At 38.1% G+C, this 23,582-nt stretch overlaps 1 protein-coding gene across 2 annotated transcripts; it reads right to left on the reverse strand.

The window, feature by feature from the left end:
- Positions 1-6,113: 6,113 nt before the first annotated feature.
- Positions 6,114-11,056, reverse strand: LOC104107681 (polyamine oxidase 5-like). 2 transcript variants are annotated; one of them, XM_033659076.2, is made up of 10 exons: positions 10,548-11,056; positions 9,806-9,921; positions 9,638-9,726; positions 9,444-9,557; positions 8,852-8,939; positions 8,671-8,756; positions 8,479-8,581; positions 7,840-7,937; positions 7,054-7,483; positions 6,114-6,592 (listed from the first exon to the last, which is right to left on the reverse strand). In XM_033659076.2, exons 1-10 carry the CDS (start codon positions 10,591-10,593, stop codon positions 6,275-6,277), a joined length of 1,488 nt encoding a protein of 495 aa, XP_033514967.1. In that variant the 5' UTR covers positions 10,594-11,056; the 3' UTR covers positions 6,114-6,274. The 2 variants fall into 2 exon arrangements, with proteins under 2 accessions (XP_033514967.1, XP_070041885.1); XM_070185784.1 differs by lacking the exons at positions 9,806-9,921; positions 10,548-11,056 and having other exon boundaries at positions 9,444-9,568.
- Positions 11,057-23,582: the final 12,526 nt, after the last annotated feature.

Below are 23,582 nucleotides of genomic sequence, written 5' to 3' on the forward strand. Positions count from 1 at the left end.
GTTCTTGATGAGCAGGTCCTTTTCGGCGGATTCGGGTATATATAGGGTCTGTTGTGGGGTGTGGGGTAAAGTTTTCACATATATGGGATTGCTTTAGTAGACTCCAGGAATCTGGGCGTAATGGTGGTCATTGATTGAGTTTTGTGGATCAGGAGTAGGCTGTGGTGTATTCTGAAGGGTGTGGTATGTGGTTGTTTGTGGGTATTGAGTTGGATGGTGATGGTGTTGTTGAGGAGTAGGTACCGGTGTAGGGTTGTGGTTCTGAGGAGGTGTGGCGTATTGATGTGGTGCGGGAGGATTCGGTGGTGGGTTTTGATTCTACGTGTTTTGGGGAGGTGTCGTGTTTTGGAGGTTTGTGTTTTGTTGGTTGATGTCAGGGACGTTTAGGGTGAGAAAAAGGTTTTCCAAGTTCCGTACCTGCTCAAGTTCCCCTTGTAGCTCCAATATTTTCTATTCCAGATGTAGGACCAATTCATTTTGTGCTGGAGAACTCCGATCGTTCGAAGTTTCAACGTTTTCTGTGTTGTCCTTTCTGATACAGCTTAAATCGTCCATTTTTCCTTTCCCTTTGCCTTTGCCTTTAGGATCACTTGGTGGAGGAGGAGGGGGAGGACCTCTAGATCTAGTATGATATACGGATGATGCCAGTATGCACGAACCAACCTTGGGGAAGGAGAATAATCAAAAGAAAGAAAAATAAAAGGTAACCAAGTCAGTAAAGGATATTGAAAGAATGCTTGCAATATTGAGCATGCTCTGCAAAAACGTGTAACAGAATCGCGTCCTAATTTGGAGGACCTCGTTGTGCCCGAGGTAGGCCTAAGCGACACATAGACTTGGAGAAAATTGATGCCAATAATTGTGTCATTTCATTAATGTGGAAATAAATTAAATCCTTACTAAAACGACAAAAATAAGAAGGTTACTAATGGCATTTGCCTTATTACATTCGAAATCTAAAACTAAGCTAAAAAGCAGTATAGAACATCATTTCCTAATCTACTTGGTCCCAGAAGGACCTTCCCCGTGCTTGGCTCTCTTGGATCCATCAATCAAGTTCCCCAGGTCGCGCATGTCCAATAGTAGGTAAGCCCTTACTAGATGCCCTCCTTCATTGCCTTCCGTATTCTGACAATCCGAGAGCCTCTTCCTCATCTTCCCATCAAGTTCCATTAACCCTTGCTCCAAATATTCCAATCTTTCTGTTGATTTAGTAGCAATTTCTTTCCATTCATTGATTGCTTCCATATCTACTTTGTGTTGTTCCAAATGCCTAGCTTCAGACTCGAAAACCCTCTTGCGCAGCATCCTATACTTGACATGTGCTTCAGCAGCGTCATCTATAACCCTATTTTTCGGGCATTTAATTCCATTAAGACATGATTGACGAGACGTTTCGTTCATTTTGTCGTTTCTGACACGGAGTACCGAGGTGAGAATCAAAAGATCATATCGTTTCTCGTCGTTTACTCTCCGAAAAATGAGGGGACTATTTGTGTATGGTCGAAATCGGGCTCGACTATTTCATGACAGATCGGGCTCGGAACGCGAAGGGTTGAAGATCGACCCCGAGTCTCATCGAACCAGAACACGAGGTCAGAATGTCCGTCCTCGAGAACATTGAGTCCATGATCCTGGAATCGACCCTGACCCTGAATAAGCTCGAGGAAATATTGTCGGTATAACCAACAGAAGACCGAAATAACGGAAGCCCGAAATATCCGTAACCGGTCGAATATCACGGCGGAAATCTCGGCACGAATCAATAAGGAACCGGCAAATCAGCAAACCAGGAGAATTTTACCTTTTATAGAATTGTACCTAAAGTAGGACTCCCCTACTATATAAAGGGGTCTGATTACTTGTGAAACACTGTAACTCGCATCCATCCCAAAGCAATATATTTGTTATTTTCAGTTCTTATTATTCTCTTGTTATTCTATTCTGATATTGATAAAAGCACTTTTGACTCGAGGGCGGCTAACCTTCTAAAGCGAAGACTGTTCAACTTGTGTGGTTTGCATTTACTTTCTCATTGTTTATTTTAATTTCAATCTAATTTATCATTTTGTGTCAAGCTAGATCACGTATCCTTAAAACTACGTACAAATTTAATTGTTATCCGATTTCGAGGGTAAACAATGTGAAAGAACGTTTTTTAATATTTTCTGTTAAATATTTAAAGGAAACAAGGGAGAAAAGAAATTTCAAAATAAATTAATAAGATCAAAGAAAAGGTCAATAGGACCTACTAATAAACAAAAAAGAGCAATTAAGTAAAGAGAAAGAAGAAATAAAGGATCTTTCTTTAATTGTAGTTGTCTTAAATGCATCAAACAAAAACTTTTAAAAAGATGAGCTAGGCTAGATTCGAAACCACATCATTTGGGATGATAATCCCAGCGCCTTGCCAATGGCTATCTTGAGTTTTTATGTTAGTGAGGGTGACACTTAAAATATTAGTATGTATTTGTTCTATATATATATATATATATATATATATATATATATACATACATGTATACATACTATTGCATAGTCTCGGCCAAAACTTGGGGTGACGTACCACCCTGCTGCTTACACGTAGATCCGCCCCAGCCCTCACGTATCAACATAAAACCCATACCTATTTTCTTTATCTCAAAATTAGGCGGCCTTACTATAAAACATTTTTCTAGTAACCAATAATTATCACAAAATGATTTCTTCATGGAAAATACTTTCTTGGATAATGACTTTTTCTTTTATTTTTCACCAAGTTATCGATACCTATATTGGAACCCGACTAAATCCAGATTCGCGTAGAAAAGTCTCATATTTAAGGTAAAGTGCTCCCTAACAAAGGCGACTTCATATCTGTAGCTCGAACCCGATATATCTGGTTAAGGACGAAGGAGTAATTAAAAATAAAAAGGGTGCAAGTACTAAAATTTCCTGCGGGAAATCTTTTTAGCTCTAAATATTTCTATTCGTGGGCTAAAAAAGTTTATATCTGAAAAATTATCACAAACTTCTATCTACCACTGTCTATGTTTATTTATAGATTACACAAAGTCTGCGGCTAAAAACAAGGGGTTTTGGTGAGCCATTAGATTAATTTTAACAATAAAAAAACAACAAAAATGGGAAAAAGATAAGGGGTCTGTCAATACATATAGTGGAAATGAAGGAACATATGCAATATTAAATAAAAAACTAGATGAGAAACAAAGCTTATATACTATCACAGGTCGTTTGGTTACTGAGATTAGGATTATAATCCCGTATAGAATTTAAAATTATATTTATTTCATATTTGATTATGATATTAATTAATACCAGTACAAATCTTATATTAAAATAATGTTATTAACTATCCCATATTAGATGTGGCATAATAATCTCAAGATTATAATACTGGAAATATAATCCTAAATATCTCAGTTTGCAGCCAAACGAAACGACATCTCAAGTCGACTTAAAACACCTTAAAAATGCAACTTTTGTACAACCAAATACTAAATTTTTCGGACTACAACCAACATTTACACAAATAACAAAACATAATATGAATTTATCCAAGGTCTCGTAACATGAATGAGAGTGCAAATACTCAAATTGAAGTTTAAAGTCAATTCTACGAAAGCAAATAAAAACTTTACAAAAAGTGATGAACCCCCTAAACATAAAGTGTATAGTTAAAAATCCAGGCTTATTTCAAGGGGTACTTATGCTTTTTTCCATTCTTATTTATTATGTAAAATGTAACTCTGAATTATTTTAGAAATGCTAAAAGTTTACAGAGTAATCCAAACCAAATTTTGTTGTCAAAATCTTAATTTCAAGTAATGAGTTCGTTGCTGAATGAAATTTCTTACGTGCTGTAACTAAAGATAAACCAAGAACAACGGATAAAAAATAGCACCAAATTCCCTCTCAAAACGTTTTCTCTTAAAAGGCTGCTCCTTGTAATTAGAAAAAGGGTTTGATAATCAAATTTTTGTGTTTGTGTAATAACTACATTATTCTTCAATTGCTAATTACTAAATTTTCATTTATCTTTCTTGATTGAAAAATCTCTAAAAGTGTATAAGTGGCCGTGACATCAATTGTATCCTTAAAATTTTGTTAATTCCACAATAGATTTGCAAGTTTTTTATACGATCTATCCATGAAAATATTAATATTATTACAAGAAAGAAAAGATAACCAGTAAAAAGTTCCGGCTTTTTTCACTTGTAGCCCGCGCTAGAAACTATTTATATTCGGTAATCGAAAAGTATATAAAATTTGTATAATTTTTGTATATAACATACATACATACATACATACATACATACATACATACATATATACATATATTCGACTATTATTTCAAAAGCGGTTATACAGTGTCATTTTCCTAAATCTTTCGCCCTCTGAACAAGATTGCGTATAAGCATTAAAAAAAAAGGGGGAGGGGGAGGGGGAGGGGGAGGGTGGAGGGGGGACAAAAAATCGATAAAACAGTTGCACAATCAAATCACTTAAAAAAGATAAGTGCACGTAACTCCATACGTATTTATTGATAACCTATAAAAAAAAATGGTAAATAACTTGTAACAGATTAGATTACACTATTGGTATTCAAAATATCTGTATGCTGTAATTGTATATAACTTAGGGAAAGTTTCATAAGATCGATGATTTTTTTTTTTGTATAAATAAATTCATGGAAGAAAATGGGGGAATTGCATCTATATTCAATTTTTGGGTCACATTTTAACTTATACCCGCTTTGCAAAATAAATTATAAGCGTACCCACTTTTCGGGTAACTTCAGGCATACGGGCCTGAAGTAGCAAAAATTTATGTCTAAAGTTTCAGAATTTTTTGCCTAAAGTGTAGCCTTATCAAAGCAAAACTTCAGATATATTTGCTTGAAGTTTGGCCTGATCTGCAAAGACAATCACGCAAACTTCAGTTCATGGTGCAAGGGAAAACTTCAGTTTCCCCTCACTTCATAGTGCAAACTTCAGACAAATTAGTCTGAAGTTCTTCAATTTGTAGTGCAAATTTTAGGAACTTCAGTACATAGTGCTAGTGCAAACTTCAGTTTCCCCTCACTTCATAGTGCAAACTTCAGACAAATTAGTCTGAAGTTCTTCAATTTGTAGTGCAAACTTCAGGAACTTCAGTTCATAGTGCAAGGGCAAACTTCAGTTTCCCCTCACTTCATAGTGCAAACTTCAGACAAATTAGTCTGAAGTTCTTCAATTTGTAGTGCAAACTTCAGGATAAATTAACTTTTCAGTGTAACTAAGAGCTGGTTTGGCATCACAACGGGCTTTACCTCATGGGGAATTCTTCTTGTTCTTCATACTGGATTTGGAACTTCTATATATTCAGTATGAGATAAACACATAACAAGATGAACTAGAGAGTATCTATTGCGCTCTCGATGCATTTGGATTTGTATCTCGAACTTGCAAAATAAAGGATTGTAAAATTTGCAGAAGCCCACGTTTTACCTCTGTTGAAAGGGTTTCTGAATTCAAATAGAGAACAATAACAATACTCTATTTTTTTATTTTATGACAGTATTTGATCAAATGTAGGTTAAGTTGTTAATTTGACTTCACATTTTATTAAAGAATATATTAAAGTAGTGGTTGAAAAATTAATTTGATAGACAGAAAGAGGAGAAAGAAAGGAGCGCATAGGTCAGGAGGAAGAAGATGAGGCGTCTGAAGTTGTTAAAATTAGTGTATAAGTTAAATAATTTTAAAAATATGGGTATAGGTTAAATGGGGGTGACCAAATAGGGCGCCCGTGCAAGTTTTACGAAGAAAATGAAGATTTAGAAAGGAAAAAAAAAAACACAAAAAGAGAGATGGGCTTAGCCCATATAGACCAAATCACATGGGTTCGCTTCCTTGGATTGGAGTAGTCGGGTCCCCACTGTTGATGGCCCAAACATCCCTGCCATGTAGGCTAAGTCCATCACATCATTTTTATATACTTCTTCTGTCCGAATTTATGTGAAGGGATCCGACCGTCAACACACTTGATTTTTTTGAATAAATTTATATATATTTGAAAACTACATGAAACATACTATAAGTCAATATAGCTATTAATTTAAGCACTTGAACTTGCAAATGGAAAATAACAAATTCAATTAATGCAGCTTAATGAAATGACAATGCATTAGAACACATTACTTATTAATTTAGGTTCCTTGAGGGGGAAAAAATAGAGAAACTAAAAGACGTTCACACCTAATTAAACAATCTTTAATATCGTTGCAAGATTGTTACATCCTGGAAATCTGGAGGGGAACTGCGGCTTTGAGAATTTCTTCCCGAGAGGAAATAAGCTGAACCATTTCAAGACTTCCAAGTCTCTTAATGAGATGCCGGCAGCAATCTTCAGCAGCTATGATTCCAGCAGAATAGGCACCATGCACGGACCCTTGATGGTCATCCATACAGACGGCTTCGCCTCCAAAGAATAGATTACCTAAGGGTGCTCGAAGCCTATCATATACATCCGTTGGCTTTCCAACCAGATCATACGAATAACATCCTAGGGAGTCGGGATCTGTTCCCCAGCGTGATACAAGATACTGAACCTGTACATAGTACCAGATATATAGCCATATCAGGTCAATAGCTATCAAACGGAAAAAGTTTGTACGTGCTTCATTGTTAGCATTGTCAAAGAGACCAATTTATCCACTATTTCCTCCTGGGTTAAGTAATTGTGTTAGACAAACAGATTCATCTGCTCACTTGCTGGTGATCAACAAAAGGAAGTGTAGACCAATTTCTTTTTAGTAAATTTAGAATATTTTAGCATCGAAAAAGGAAATTAATAGAGTGCTAGATGGATATGCTTCCTCATCTTATTTCCCGTTTGGGTTCAAGGAAATGTAAACGAAAAAAGAAGCTGTGATTACATTATGCAAAGTTAAGTGTGCACTCACAAATAGAAGAACAAACACTTTAAACTTCCAATCCATCTTTTAGTAACTAAGAATGCATGCAGCAGTAAAAAAGGTAGTAGAATTATGTAGGAGCATGAATTACTCACAGGGGCAGGTGCATTAGGAAACATTTTCTTCAGCTGCCGCATAGCAAAATCAGCAGCATCACTGTCTGATAATTTCTCGACGTCATAAGCAAGTCTTCCAGCAGCCATATAGACAAGGACTCGATGCCCTGTTGCCTTGTGGAGGTTAAGAAAATAACCACAAGCATAAGAGGTGGGTGCAACAATGCCTAACAATTCAACATTTGGCCAAAATACGTTATCAAATCGTAATGCAATCTTGTTTTCGTTGCCCACACCAAGATCTGCTATTGCAGAAAGCTTCCATTCTGGCAATTCTGGTTTGAACTCAATTAAGTTGGCTTTGAGGACTCCAACAGGCACAGTTATTATAGCAGCATCCGCAACAAAATTCCTCCCATCCTCAACTGTAACCATCACCTTGTTATACCCATTTGTAATCCTCTTAACCCTAGTAATGTAGATCGATGGATAAATTAGAATTGCAGACATGACCTAGAAAGTAAATTCTAGGTAAATTAAGATACGAAATTACTGACAAAAAATAAAATTATATTTGTCTCATATTTTTTCCACAATCAATACTTGAAAATACTTGAGGATTGGGCTGGGATTTTGGTGGGGCCGTGGGAGTGTTGAGAAATTCTTAAAAATGTACTGCAGAAAAGCTGCATCATAGCTTCCCCCAGGGCTTTCGTCTAGGGGTAAAAGCACAGGAAAGTGCTACACTAATGTTAAAAGCCAACAGCATGACAAGCTATAGGAACAAAGAACAATATTTCAAATTTCACAGAACCCCAAGCATACCTGTGATTCAAACGGATGTCAATATCGTTTGACAATGCCTCTACCACCGGGTAATAACCCTGCACCATTAATCCATGACCACCCGTAAGAACTTGCTCCTGCACACAAAATAAACAATGTCAATATTACACATCTAGGGACAATTATTTCATCAATCATATCCTAATGGCGGTAATTTAAACCATTTAATGTAAAATGGGACCAAATTGTCCAATTGTGGAAAAATGTAGATCTCAGAAACAGATAAATATAACAACACGAGTTGTGCCTTCATCTTCCAAAGGCACTTGACAGTTTTTTTACTTATTGCATTATCGGTCCCACCAGTTAGAGCCTTGCCCCATTCGGATGAGGAATATCGTCTTTGGGGATTGGGCACAGTAAGAAAGATTTTTTAGATGCACATATTAGTCAAAATCTACATTTTTGGAAGTCAGCGCCTTAAAGTTTACATCTTATGCTGCATGTCAAATTTATATCTTGAAATAAGATTTTAATTCAAGCAAATATAGTCATGTCAGTAAAAGGCATGATGCAAAGCTCAAATAGCATAAGCCAAAAAGTTTCAATAACAAGGGAGAATAATCACCCAAGAAACTTATAATACCAAGAAAGTAAATAAAACAATGAAATACTTGCCTGATCCCAGGTTTTCAGAGAGATCGTGTCTGCATCAGCAGCAAACCAAGCCTCCATTCTGCATATGTACCACTGTAATACTTCATGAGAGATTCCTTCTTGCCTGCAGCATATCAGATAAGTAAATATAACCAGATTCTGCATTTAAAAAATAAACATAAATTGATCATAAGAGAGGCACTTTCCCCATACCTTAGCTCAGGATGCCTGTCCAATACAATAGATATTGCTTGAAGAACCGATAGATCATGACTATACTCATTTCTTACTTTCTCAGTCTGCATTAACAGATACATGTTATCATTCATTTGCGACTTTATAAAAATCTCAAAAGGAATGGCACTTGGTGAAATAAATTCAGAGCAAATCCAACCTCAGTGAGGATTTTCTTGAATGCATCTCCAACTAAAGAAACTGTGTTTTGAGGAACTTGATGACCGTCCATGTCAAACAGCATGCAACTTTAAAAAGAAAGAAAACACAATCAAGTTCCTGAATGATGGAATAACATCTCTAGTTAATTTACACAAAAACAAAAAGACTATAGGCAAAAATCTAGCAGACACCGCATGCTTCAAAATTAGCGCACTGAGAGATGTACAAAGCAAGTAACAAGTCTTTTAGGCGAACTATAAGTCTGTTTTTTTTTTCTTATTGTGAATCTCAGAGTATAACGAACCACAAGATACTTTCTCGCAGGAAAAAACTAGAACGACAATTCGAGAACAAGCTAACAGATTTTTAGTTCTGATTTCTGAGTGGTTGCATCAGAATAGGGACAGATACGGGACTTGAAAATCTGAAGCCTAAATTTGATGTGTAACTAACAGATCCGGAGCCACCCCCTCACTGAGATACATATACAGGCAGAGAGAGTAAGAAAGAGGGTGTTTTAACAAAAGGGAAAATGTCCACTAAGACATGGCAAAATCAGTTTGTAACTAAATGTGCAAAATCCAATTTACCTTTCCAAATCATGGTCATACAGCACTGAGTTGTCACCACTAGTTCGATACATAGTAAGCCCCAAACGCCGAATCAATGGAGCCAAAGGATTTTCATTACACACTCCGTGGAGCCTGAGATGCAACTTGAATAACAGGAATAAACATCTAGTTCTGGATAGAGAATTGGAGAGGAAAAGATTACTGGTACTCACCATGAAGCTCCCATATCAACTGGACAACCAAACGAGTAGTCAGTGTGTATGCGACCACCAAGTCTATCCCGTGACTCCAGCAAGAGCACCTGCATAAATATAAACCAACTTAATTAGCACGAAATAAATCAGAATGTGAAAGGGGTTTAAAGTCATGAGTATCCTCACCTTAAAAGAAGCATTCTGAAGGAAACGTGCAGCCGCTACCCCTGAGATACCTCCACCAATTACAATTACTGATGGAGCTGAGCCATGTGGCCTCCCTAAGCGGGGTTGTAAAGTGCCTAGTTAACCAAAAAAAAGGATAAGATCAGATCAGATATCTGCTGTCAATTGAGAAATCATTTGAAGCACCATACAACATATCTACACTCTTCAGGTGGCATGGATATATATAACGCCTCCAGTCAAACATTAAGCTTCCAAACGAAGAAAAAGCATAAGCTTATGGTAGAGTGTCAAACGAACTGAACCCCACACAGTTAACTTCCAAGAGAGGAGGCAAACTTAGTGCTTGAAAGGCTCAACTACAAAGCTGAAGATCAAAGTTCAAATAAACTGCACTTCTTTTTTATAAGGTAAAGTTCAATAAACTGCACTAATGCCTCCAAAGTAGGAGCACTTAGAACTACATTCAGCCATCATTAAAGTAACCAAGTTGATATATGAAATAATGAAATTGATCAAGTAGAGATACAATAAAATGGCTGAATGTCCAGCCGCAGTAATTCAGCATACTCAGCAAGATGGATAAAAAAGGTGGCCTTGAATTTACGGTTTACAATGATAATAGCTCTGTTCTGGCATTCTAATTGTTTTTTGTCTATTATATTCAGTAAAATCAAAACAAACACAGTAATCATTCAAGAATTAACCGTATCCCATAATTCCTCAAACATAAAGAACTAACCGTCAAGGAAAGAATTTGAGCCAGAATCATCTGCTTTGAGTTCCATGAAACAAAAACGATGACGTGAATCCGAAGAATATAGAGAATGTGATTGAAAACCGAGAAGAAAAAAAAGCTGCAGTTTGAGTTGGGGATTTTAAGGGTGTATAGGAAGCAAGAAATTGGAGATTAATTGGAAGGAATGATAAAGCATGAAAAGAAGAAGGCCGGCAATGAAGCGGCTGAGATTAGTAGAAGAAGAAGAAGAATGTAGCTGCTTATCAAAATCGCTGCTCATAATCATAACCCTGAAGATCAATTATTATTATTATTAACTCCACTAATCGTCCCAATAATTTGATCGATGAATCCTTCGTTTGCATAGATCAATTCACCTCTGCTTCTTTCTAACGTCTTTCCCCTTTCTTCTCTCTCTCTCAGCGGCAATTCGTCGAACAGTTGTTAGGTAGAAATTATACGGAAGCTGTATTTCTAGTAAAGAACAGATGAACGAGCATACATAGAAGCGAAAGGCAAACCGCTTTTAAATGCGTAAATCGTGATACTTTTTGTTCGGTGGGCGGCGGAAGAGAGAAGGTTATTTTTGACATTTCAGGTGGAAAGCTTTTTTTTGAATCCAAATCAGTAACATTAGTATTATTCTCATATTTTCTTATTCCATTTCTATTACTAATTTTTGTTCTTTTTGGCTTAGATTGCTTTAACGCTATCGTATTTCTTTTATAAAATAAAAAAAAAAAGTTATGATTATACTTTACTCAAAATTTATCGAAAATAATTTTTCTACCTTTACAAGATAGGAGTAAAATTTATATACATATTATTTTCGCTTGACTTCATACTAAATTTATTGTTGTTGTTGTTGATAAAAGCTGCTACGTCATACTTCACATGGGAATGAATTATGGTGGACATGTTTTTTTTTTCAATTAATTAAAGACTAATAGCATTATTTTTAGAGTAATAGACCAATAATGCAAAGCATGTTAGCACATGGAAATGGTGAAGAGTCAATTTGATTAGTAGATCCATCAATCAAGTTCTTACCCTACATCCAATCTGCTTTTGTTAAATTTATTTTAAGGCAAAATACAAAATTAGTCGGGTGGTTGAAAGTAATTATATTCGTTAGCGAAAAAGTGTATAAATATATGTTTGTATATATATATATATATATATATATATATATATATATATATATATATATATATATATATATATATATTATCGGCTATTATTTTTGGGAACGGCTAAAAATAAATATTTCTCTTTATTTTACCTTAATACTAAAAAGTATATTATTTTGTTTGCCTGGTTTGATCTGGCACTATTATTATTTAGAGAATCACAACTTTGATTATATTTTTAATATATTTGTTTAAATCATTTTAATTATATTGTAATTAACAATGATTTTTATTTAATTTTTAATTATTAATTTTTTGTCTTTAAAAGGTTAAGAAATTGATGCTATCGACCAAAATTTAGAGTTTTGATGGACCCCCCTTTTTTTAAAATATAAATGGAGTATTTCTAAGCAAATGAAAGATCCTCTAAATTCAAAAAATTTATATATCTCCAGCTTATCTTTATAAGTTATAATGACATATGAATCTTTAGCTGAACCAAAAAGAAAAATTGCGACAAACAAGGAACCGAAAATAAGTTTAACATTGCAATTAAGACTTAATCCCATTTTTCTTGAAAAGGTTGTTACAAGATTCAAGATCTTGTAAGTGAAGTTTGAGAGGGACAGAGTCCAAACAAAGTCCCATTATTTTTCCCTAAACTGATTAGACAGCGAGGTTTAATGTAATAATAATAAATCTTCTTTGGACTATCAATTTCGGTGACATTGTGTCTCTATGATTTTTATACATTTTTTAACTTTACCACAACTCGTTAATTTCTCAGTCTCGAGTTTTTAGTTATTAGTGAAAGGGCAGTCCGATATATTAAGCTCCCGCTATGCACGATGGCAGGAAAAAGTCTAGTGCACTAAGTTCTCGCTAGTTACTAGTGCAAATTTGTCATTTTATAGTATTTTATGTAATTCTTAATAGGTAAATTGCATCTAACAAGTTTTAAATAAATACCTCTGTACAATTTATGTGAGGGGCAAATATGAGCTGGTCCACTATGGCATATTTGGGTCCAAATTCAAACGGATGACAAATTTGTTCTATTTCCTATAATTGAGAGGCAAATCTAAACCAATCTACTATCCATAAGGGCATGTTTGGGACCAAACTTAAAATAAGGATAAATTTGCTCTATTTCCATCCTTTTTCATTCTTTTTAACATATCCCAATTACAAGAATGATATATATATTTTTTGTAAATTATTTAATAGTAGCATTTTCATTTCTTAATGACATAACTTGTTGAGACTAAAACTTTATTCTTTTATAAGGAGAGAAAAAAATGATAAAGTTAAAATAAAAAGATATGTCGAACTCTCAACGCCACTCAATTAAAAGGAAATTTTTTGTACTCTGCAGTATTTTGATTTACATTACATATCAAAAGTTTTTAAAATTTCGTAAATTTTACATGTTTCGTATTTAGTCAAATACTATAAAATAAGACAAAACAGCATACCAAATTCATAAAAGACCAAATTTGTGTTATCTTTTTGTAGTCGAAATCTACTCTTATTTTTAAGACAAAAAGAGTATCTTATAAAGGGAGACATGACTAGGATGATAATGATTTGACAAGAGAATTCACATATAGCAAAAGACAGAATCCATTCAATGCCCTATCCAAAATGATCCTTTCTCTTCAATATTACGGTGGTGGACCCGGGACTTTGTGCACGGGTTCAATCTTAGAAGTATATAATTTTAGTCGTAAAATAATAGTTGTCAAGTGGGTTCAAATAAAATATTTATACAAAATTTATGCAGTTTTAATTCTAATTTATACATATACACAATATTATATTTTGATGAAGCGAGTTCAATTTAACCCGCTTGACACCAGGTGGGTCCGCCAGTAGTCGTCATCCCTCCAAGATATTATAACAATTCAATGAGATCTTAACCAAACACGCTCACGTCCTCTTGATATCTTAACCTAACAAGCTCACGTCTTACATTAAATACACTTTGAGTGTGTGTATGTTGGGTACCTTTGATGGTAGCTCGGTACACAAAGTATCTCACGTTCACTCAAAGTTCGAGAAAAGGTCGCAGTCCAAAGGGTGTGATGTAGATTGCTAATCCTAATGCAAGTACTAGTGACTGTTTCTACGGCTTAAACTCGTGGCTTATAAGTCACACAAAAATAACTTATTATTGCTCCAATGCTCAGAGGCGAAATCAGGATTTAAAGTCTATGGGTTCTGAAGTTACAACCGAACTCATAGCTCGTTAGTTACTCGGTTCGCAACTAAGTGTTTATACATATTTAATAAATTTTCTAGTACAACTTAAGGGTCTAAGCAAAAAATTATTGGGTTCGTCCGAACATGAAATAACACCCTCCCTCCGCCCTTGCCAATGCTCCCCTTCTAATTTCGGAATATACCTTTTAAATTTTTCTTCTTTTATAGGTGGTTTTGTCAAAGGAATAAAGGATATAAATTTCGAAATAAAAAAATAAAATTATTTTATTTCATTTTTTATTATAATTTTCTATTCTGGTATAAGCAAATCCATGATTATATATACCGTACTATTGCAGTGTTATTTTAGTACTACCACATCTAATTCGGAATAACAATCCCCTAATTAGCTAATTCCGTGATAAAATAATTAAATAACAAAAATGTCCTTCTTCAAAATTCTTCTCCCAAAATCCTTTAAAAATGTCAAGACTACACTTGAAAATAAAAGTTTATCCTATATAAACCCATATTTATTATCAATATTTCGTATATTTCATTTTTCATCCAATGAACCAAACATACAAAAAAGTATATTCATTAAACAATCTCATTATTATTTTATTCCCTTTTATAATCTACATCTTATAAGTTTAGTATAATTTGTTTGCAAACCAAATCACCCCTTAGAGATATAATACTCGTCTTCTTGTCATTAAAACAGCCACTGCCAACTGCCAAGAGAAGACAACGGACCATGGGTTTTGTTATATCTAGAATTTTAAACTAATTAATGGGTGGCCTGTTATGTAATTCCTCTATTCTTGAGCTTATACACCACTTGGGTGGATATCGAAAGAATTGCATACAGTAAAGGAATCTTTACAAAAATAAGCCGGTTATCTTCATTATTTATTTTTTCTAGTCATATAGATAGATTATATATTCATAAGCGATTGGGTGGATGACTATTTGGGTTAATACCTAGTGAGTTTATGCCCGAGCCCAATGGATGTGTGATCAATCGAGTTTAAATGTATATCTTGGTTTAATTGTTTCTTTGTCCATTCTTAGTGGTAACCCCATGTTAATACAATTTAGAAAAATTTTAAGTGTTTTGAAAGGGCGACAAAGTTGACTATATTCATCAAATAGTACGAGGCAACTTACTTGATGGAACATATTTAGTTCAACTCTCATACAGTCCTCTATGTTATCTGATTTCTAAATTTATGTGCCAAAATAATTTCACATATATATATTTTTATCCTGTGTCCTGGGATTGTCATTAATGTAAAAGTAAGTTATTTATCAAATAAATATTATAATAGAAGTTATAATTAAATTAAGCTTACAATAAAATAGAGAGCGCATACCTCTTGAACTTGAGATTTCATTTCTACTGAGGGCAGAAGTCATGTGTAATATTGTTTACCCGAAAAATCGAATAACGTTAAATTTGTGTATGGTTCTAAGGATATGCGATACAATTTGATACAAATCGTATAGAGAAATAGAAATATGTGTATTCCTTACTATAAGAATGAGAATAGTGAGCAAAAAAGAAAGAATAAGATAAGGTAAAACAAGTACAATGAGATATCTTTCAATCTGAGAAGTGATCTTTTGTTACAGTGTATGAGGTGCCCTATGCTTACAAGGATTCCTCCCTCTTATAGTAGAGGGATCCTACTTTATTTATAATAAAATGAAGCATATAGTGGAGGACCCATGATGAATTGTCTCTTCCTCGATTTCCGCCAAGATTCTCTCCCTTAGTGCGGTTGTAACGGCTCTTGCCTGCGAGCTCGATACTGGCTCGAACTTGTTATTGGGTCGAGCCCTCGGTTTTGGCTTGAGTTCGACCTTCGGGGTGGGTGTAGCGCATTTCCGACCTCGAAGCAACGCCTTGCGGATCGATTTGGTCATGGGCTCGATAATAGTATCGAGCCGACTCTTCGACCAGTCTTTGGAACTCGAGGCTCATTTGTACTGTCTTTGGAACTCATCCTGAAATCCCACTCCGGTTGCTTACCATTCGAACTCGATCGAACGTAGGAAGGCCGAAATCTATTTCGACCGTATACAGATAGTCACCTCGTTTCTCAGGAAGGATGTGGTGAGAATCGATATGGTTCGATCGAGTTATAAGCTGACGTTTTCATAGGGCTCGATCATGACATATGTGATAGTTGTCCCATCGATTTTGTCTTTCAAAGTATTTAATGCACGTCAGACGGTGGTCGGTCACCGCTGATATTGAACCGCCACGATGAAAGCCTATAAATAACCCCTTCATTCATCATTTACCACTTTTACACTTTTACATCTTCACTCTTCCAAATTTTCTTACTCCTTCTCTCTCTATTTCGCCGCTTGTAGAGCCATCCACACCAGCGTTTGGCATCATCACCCTTTCTTTATCCTTTGCCTTTCTTTCGCTTATATCAATGGCCAAAACTTCGAAAACTGTACCTCAGAAGGAGAAAGCCTCCTCATCACGGTCGTCCGGCGATAAGGCGCCGGTGGAGCCGCCTCACCACGAGTATGTTCCTGGCCCGTGTACCCTAAAGATCGACTTTAGGGTCAAAAATCCTCCGTCGGTGCTGGGTCAATGCGAGCATGTGTTGATGTATACGTGCTCGATATCAGAGGGCCAACTTGAGGCTGTGAGGAGAGATTGCAACTGGGATCCCGAGGTTGCGTTGCAAATTCCCTCTTCCGAAGAGAGCATCACCACTCATGTTGAGGGGTATTTAAGTGTTTATACTTACCACTTCACGTTAGGTCCCGTCGACCCAGTGATCATCGATTTTTGCAAAAGATATCAGGTCACCATCGGTCAAATTCATCCTTCTCTATGGCGCATAGTAATCTTACTTCGCTTCTTCTGCAACAAGGCCGAGGGGCTGGATTTTACCTTAAATCACCTTATACGGTTGTATCGGCCTCAAATCTTTCGAGGTCTAATCAGGCTTCATCGTCGGGCATCGAAAGCTTTAATGTCGAGCATCGACGAAGATAAGGATCATGGTTGGATGGGCCGCTATATTCGGATGAGGACCTGCGACCTTATCTCGGAAGAGAAGCTGCCGTTCCCCGAGGAGTGGAATTTCGACCGTAAGTGATTTTCATAAGGTGTTGCTTTTGTATCTTTCTTTGATTTTACCTGATATTTTTCTCCGATATACAGTCTCTACTTGGATGCCACAAGCAGTGCCCGGCCTTGAGGATTGGGTTCGGAAGTTAGCCTCGACTTCCTCTTATGCCAAACGCGCTTGGCGTGATTTGGCGAAAGGCGGGTAGGAGGCCAAGAATCATGGTAAGGGTCTCTTCTTATGTTTTTCGAAAATGCCTTTTATGCTCCACTCGTTACTGACTTGGGTTCTTGCAGGCGTAACCAAGGATGCCGTTCTAAGACCTCCGAGTGGTGAGGAAGGAAACAAGTCTCCAGTCCCGAAACTAGAAAAGATAAAAAGCAAAAGGTTGTCTCTCGGTCTGAGGACCCCAAGTCCAAAACTCGAAGAGTGAAGAGGAAAGAAATCGCTCTTTCGATGGACTCGGTCCAACGATTGAGAGAAGAATAAGAAGAAGAAGAAGAAGAAGAAAATGCTTCGGCTTTGGTGGTTCGATCTGCGAAAGCTATCGAGATCACCAGACCTTCTGAGCCGATGATGGCCACACCGGTCGGGGCCGGTTCCAATACCCCGAGTCTCGATCAGAGTGCCCCGAGCGATTCGCTCGGTACCATGATAGTGGGTCGTTTGCCTTTTCTTCTGATCTTTTCTGAGAAGGCATTAAAAGAAGCTCGAGAATTGAAGACCCCCGATATGGGCGGAGGCTCTGGTGCATGGGATCCTTTTCGGGATTGCTTCGCTGGAGTCGATGATGCCTACGATATCGACGACTCTTCTCCTTTCCTAGAAGAGGCCCAATGTTTCATTTCTCGGGTAATGACCTTATTGAGCTTGGTTTCTTCGTTCTTTTCCGAGCTTGGTTTCTTCGTTCTTTCTAAACCTGACTCGTGTTTTTTCTTCTGTGTAGGCCATTAGCAAGTTTTGATCTGACCTCATCCAGTGTGAGGTCGAGCTTCAGGAAGTCTCGGGGGAAAAAGATGCTCTGAGGCTTCTCTGTGGCCAAAGGTTATAAAGGGCTTCCAAGCAGATTTGGCCAAGGCTCGAGAAGAAGAGGCCAAACTGGATAAGCAGGTGAGCCTTGTTCTATTAGAGTATGGGTTTGACCCAACTGTGAAAGCTAACCCTTCGTTGTCTCAGCTGCAGCAAAAGGTTGAAAAGATCGGGTTGCTTCGGGAAGAAGTCGATCAAATCAAGGCCGAATGCAACCGGTGGAAGGAGACTATCGAACGTCCGGCTGTATAAAAAGAAACCATCTTGGCCAAATTATTATCGGCCGAAGTTCAGCTTCGAAGCGTCAAGAAAAAGGGTTCGGCCCAGGCCAAAAGGATCGAGGAGCTTGAAACACGGCTTGCTGAGGCCAAGGAGGAGGTTGAGTCGTCGAAAGTCATGGCGGACAAGTCCATTGCCATGTATCGGGCTGATGTCGAGGCTGCTCAAATGGAGGCAAGAGAGGCAGCGGATACTGCCGACACTCGAGCACATTGGGTTGCCAAACTTGCTAAGTGTCCTTCTCGGAGAGAGACCCTCGAGGAGATCCATGCTCGAGGTTTCGACCTTGCCGAAGAGATAAAAAGGGCCAAAGAACTCAAAGCCGATGCTGAAACGCTAGTTTCCGATGATGATGATGACGACAATGATGATGATGATGTTGGGAGTAAGAGCGGATTCGAGAACTTGGGGGAGCCCGAAAGAGAAGAGACCGCTCCTGAGGATGACCAGGAAGCTTAGTCCTTAATTTTTACGTTGTAATCAATTATGTAGACAATTTTGTATATAGACAATTTTTTCCGACTTGTTTCTATTTTGTGAAGACTTTATACATGCCTTATGAAAGTTTTCACAAGGATTTAAACAACTTAATCAAATTTTGGACTTCGTAGCCTCTATAATCGAGCGAGTGCTTAATCAAATTTGAATAAAAGTAGCTCGTAGGCTTAGTAGTCGAGTGAATGATTCGAACTCGAAGTAATGTAGCTGGTAGGCATAATGGTCGAGTGAGTGCTTGCTCGAACTTGAAAAAGTAGCCCGTAGGCTTAGTAGTCGAGTAAATGATTCGAACTCGAAGTAATGTAGCCCGTAGGCGTAATGGTCGAGTGAGTGCTTGCTCGAACATAAAATAAAAGTAGCCTGTAGGATTAGTAGTCGAGTGAATGATTCGAACTCGAAGTAATGTAGCCCGTAGGCGTAATGGTCGAGTGAGTGCTTGCTCGAACTCAAAATAAAAGTAGCATGTAGGCTTAGTAGTCGAGTGAATGATTCGAACTCGAAGTAATGTAGCCCGTAGGCGTAATGGTCAAGTGAGTGCTTGCTCGAACTCGAAACAAAAGTAGCCCGTAGGCTTAGTAGTTGAGTTTATCTCAATTCTGTTTGCATAATAAATCTCCAAATAGAGGAAGTTTTCTCGGATATAGGATGTTGGTAAAGAGGAGAACTTTCTTTGCAAGTCACTATACATGTGTTTATGTTTCGTGTCTGGGTTCTGGCAAACTATATGAGCATGGTTCGTTTTGACCATTTGGCTCTTACAACTTTTCCTATTGGAAACCTGTTGTTACGAAACAACTTGCATCAGAATTTGATATATTCGAGGGCTAATGCCCCCCAGTATTCGAGGTCGATTGTAAAGAGGCCTCGGATACTGTTGTAAGCGTAGCACGATCATAGGTTGACTCATTAAAAACCTTGCCGAAAAACCCATTTGGGATAAAACCGATTTAAGGAAAAAAGAGTGCAACGCGTGCTTTCAGATCTTAAGGCTTCGTATTGAGGGATCCATGTTAGCTCTTGATCGAACTTCTGCAGGGGTCAGTTTTGAAATGTAAATGAATATGGGAGGGTCGTACCTTAGTAGTAGTATCGTTTTAGATATGACACATTCCAATTGCTTGATAATTGTTTGCCGTTTATAATACTGAGCCTGTATGATCCCTTTCCAACGTTCTCGAGAACCTGATATGGTCCTTCCTAATTCGGTCCTAGTTTTCCTTCATTCGGATTTCGAGTATTGATGGTGACTTTCCTTAGCACTAAGTCCCCGGGCTTGAAATGGCAGAGCTTAGTTCTTCGATTATAATATCTTTCGATTCGTTGCTTTTGGGCGGCTAATTGGACGAGAGCAGCTTCTCGTCCTTCGTCTGATAATTCGAGGCTGGTGTTCATAACCTCGTTATTTGATTCTTCCATCGTGTATCAAAATCTGGTACTGGGTTCTCCGACTTCGACTTGTATCAATGCTTCAGACCCATATACTAAGGAGAACGGGGTCGCCCCCGTACTGGATTTTGACGTCGTTCGATATGCCCAAAGGAATTCGGGTAGGATTTCTCTCCAATTTCCTTTAGCGTCGTTCAGTCTCTTCTTTAGGTTCTGAATGATGATTTTGTTCATTGATTCGGCCTTTCTGTTCCCACTAGGGTGATACGGTGTTGATAATATCCTTCTTATTTTGTGGTCTTCGAAGAATTTTGTCACTTTGCTGCCCATAAATTGTTTCCCATTATTACATACTATTTCTGCGAGTATCCCGAATCGGCATATGATATGATCTCATATAAAGTCTATAACTTCTCTCTCTCTTACTTTCTCGAACGCATATGCTTCAACCCATTTAGAGAAATAGTCAGACATAAATAAGATGAATTTAGCTTTACCTGGGGTCAATGGCAGAGGGCCGACGATATCCATTCCCCATTTCATGAATGGCCATGGGGATAGGACCGAGTGAAGTTGCTCTCCGGGTTGATGGATCACTGGTGCAAACCTTTGATATTTTTCACATTTTTGAACAAATTCCTTCGCATTTTTGCCCATATCGATCCAATAATACCCTGCCCTGATTATTTTTCGGACTAATGGATTGGCACCGGAGTGATTCCCACAAGTACCCTTGTGCACCTCACGTAAGATGTAATCGGTATCTCCTGGACCCAAGCATACTGCCAATGGTCCATCGAATGTCCTTCGGTATAACGTTCCATCTGAAGCCACCATGAATCGAGCAGCTAGTCCGTAGGGCTCTTGAATCTTTAGGGTCCGATGGGAGCTTTCTGTTCTTTAAGTATTCAATATACTTATTTCTCCAATCCCAGGTTAAGCTTGTAGAATTTATCTCGGTGTGACCTTCTTCGATCACGGATCTCAAGAGCTGAACGGCAGTCCCCGAGCTCAAGTCACCTTCCTCGACCGATGATCCCAAATTCGCAAGTGCATCAGCCTCACTATTTTGCCCTCGTGGAACATGTTGTAAAGTCCATTCTTTGAAATGGTGCAAAGTGACCTGTAGTTTGTCCAGATACCTTTGCATTCTATCTTCTCGAACTTCGAAGGTTTTGTTTACTTGATTTACCACCAGCAAAGAGACACACTTGGCTTCGATGACTTCTGCTCCCAAGTTTTTAGCTATCTCGAGACCTGTAATCATGGCCTCATACTCGGCCTCGTTGTTAGTCAACCTGGTAGTTTTAATAGATTGCCTAATAGTGTTACCTGTGGGTGGCTTTAACACTATGCCCAGCCCGGACCCTTTTATGTTCGAGGCCCCGTCCGTAAAAAGGGTCCATACCCTTGAGGACGTACCCGATTTCAGCAGGAATTCTTTTTGGACTTCGGGTACGAGGGTTGGCATGAAATCGGCTACGAAGTCTGCTAAAATTTGAGACTTGATGGCCGTACGGGGTTGATATTCGATATCGTACCCACTGAGTTTGACGGCCCATTTGGGCAATCGGCCTGATAGTTTGGGCTTGTGCAAAATATTACGAAGTGGGTAAGTTGTTAATACGCATATGTGGTGACATTGAAAGTACGGTTGTAACTTTCTAGAGGCACTTATCAGTGCAAGTGCCAAATTTTCTAAGTGTGGATATATAGCTTCTGCTTCTCCTAAGGTTCAACTTATATAATAAATGGGAAATTGCGTACCTTGCTCTTCCCGAACTAGGACACCGCTTACTGCGATTTCTGATACTGCCAAGTATAAGCAAAGTTTTTCATCTGCTTTTGGAATGTGAAGTAGTGGTGGGCTCGACAGATATTGTTTCAGTTCCTTCAATGCCTGTTGGCATTCCGGGGTCCAAGCGAAATCGTTCTTCTTTTTGAGTAGGGAGAAAAATTTGTGACTTCGATCTGATGATCTCGAAATGAATCGGCCTAAGGCTGCAATTCGTCCCATTAGCCTTTGTACAGCTTTTACGCTATCCACGATGGTGATGTCTTCGATGGCCTTGATTTTATCGGGGTTAATCTCGATTCCCGAATTTGACACCATTAAGCTGAGGAACTTGCCCGAACCGACTCTGAAAGTACATTTTCGGGGTTGAGATTCATGTTGTATTTCCTCAAAATCTCGAACGTTTCCTGCAAATGGGTCAGATGGTCCTCTGCGCGCAGGGACCTAACTAGCATGTCAACAATATAAACTTTCATTGATTTACCTATTTGTTCTTCGGACATTTTATTTACTAGGCGTTGGTAAGTAACCCTCGCATTTTTTAGCCCGAAGGGCATCACAATATAACAATATGTTCCATATTTGGTGACAAATGAAGTCTTTTCCTGGTCCTCCGGATTTGATTATACCCGGAATAGGCATCGAGAAAAGTGAGGATCTCGTGACCGGCCGTGGCATCGATCATGCGATAGATGTTGGGTAGCGAAAAAGAATATTTAGGGCATGATTTGTTTAAATCCTTATAGTCCACGCACATTCTAAGTTTGTTTCCTTTTTTAGGCACTACAACTATATTGGCTAACCATTCGGGATATTTCACCTCCCCAATGGACCCTATCTTGAGAAGTTTGGTTACCTCGTCTTTTACGAATGCGTGTTTTACCTCGGACTGGGGTCTTCTCTTTTGCTTCACCGGTCTGAACTTAGGGTCCAAGCTTAGCCGATGCGTTGTTATATCTGGTGGAATCCCGATTATATCTAAATAGGACCAGGCAAAATAATCAATGTTATCGATAAGAAATTGAACAAGTTTCTTCCTGAGTTCGGGGCTCAACCCCATTCCCAGGTATACCTTTCGTTCGGGCCAGTGCTCGATTAGTGTGACTTGCTCCAGTTTCTCAATTGTTGATTTGGTGGCGTCGGAGTCATCGGGAATCACGAAGGATCGAGGGATCCTCTGATCATCATCTTCTTCGATCATCTGGTTATCTAGTTGGGTCGAAGCCGATGTCTGTGATTGCTATTTGGTGTCTCATTCTCCTTTTGAGCCCGATCCCTTTATTGACGAAGGCGAGGATATTGGTTTTGCTTTCTCGACGGCGAACATTTCTTTTGCGGTTGGTTGTTCTCCGTACACTATTTTGACTCCTCTCGATGTTGGGAATTTGAGGACCTGGTGTAGGGTCGAAGGTACGACTCTCATGTTGTGGATCCATGGCCTTCCGAAAAGGGTATTGTATCTTATGTCGCCTTCGATCATGTGAAACTTTATTTCCTGGATGGTTCCGGCCACGTTTATTGGTAGAATTATCTCACCTTTGGTGGTTTCACATGCCATATTGAATCCGTTTAGAACCAGGGTTGCGGGTACGATCAGGTCCAGCAGGCCGAGCTGTTCTAC

This window comes from Nicotiana tomentosiformis, chromosome 9, assembly GCF_000390325.3.
Source record: "Nicotiana tomentosiformis chromosome 9, ASM39032v3, whole genome shotgun sequence".
NCBI classification, from domain to species: domain Eukaryota; kingdom Viridiplantae; phylum Streptophyta; class Magnoliopsida; order Solanales; family Solanaceae; genus Nicotiana; species Nicotiana tomentosiformis.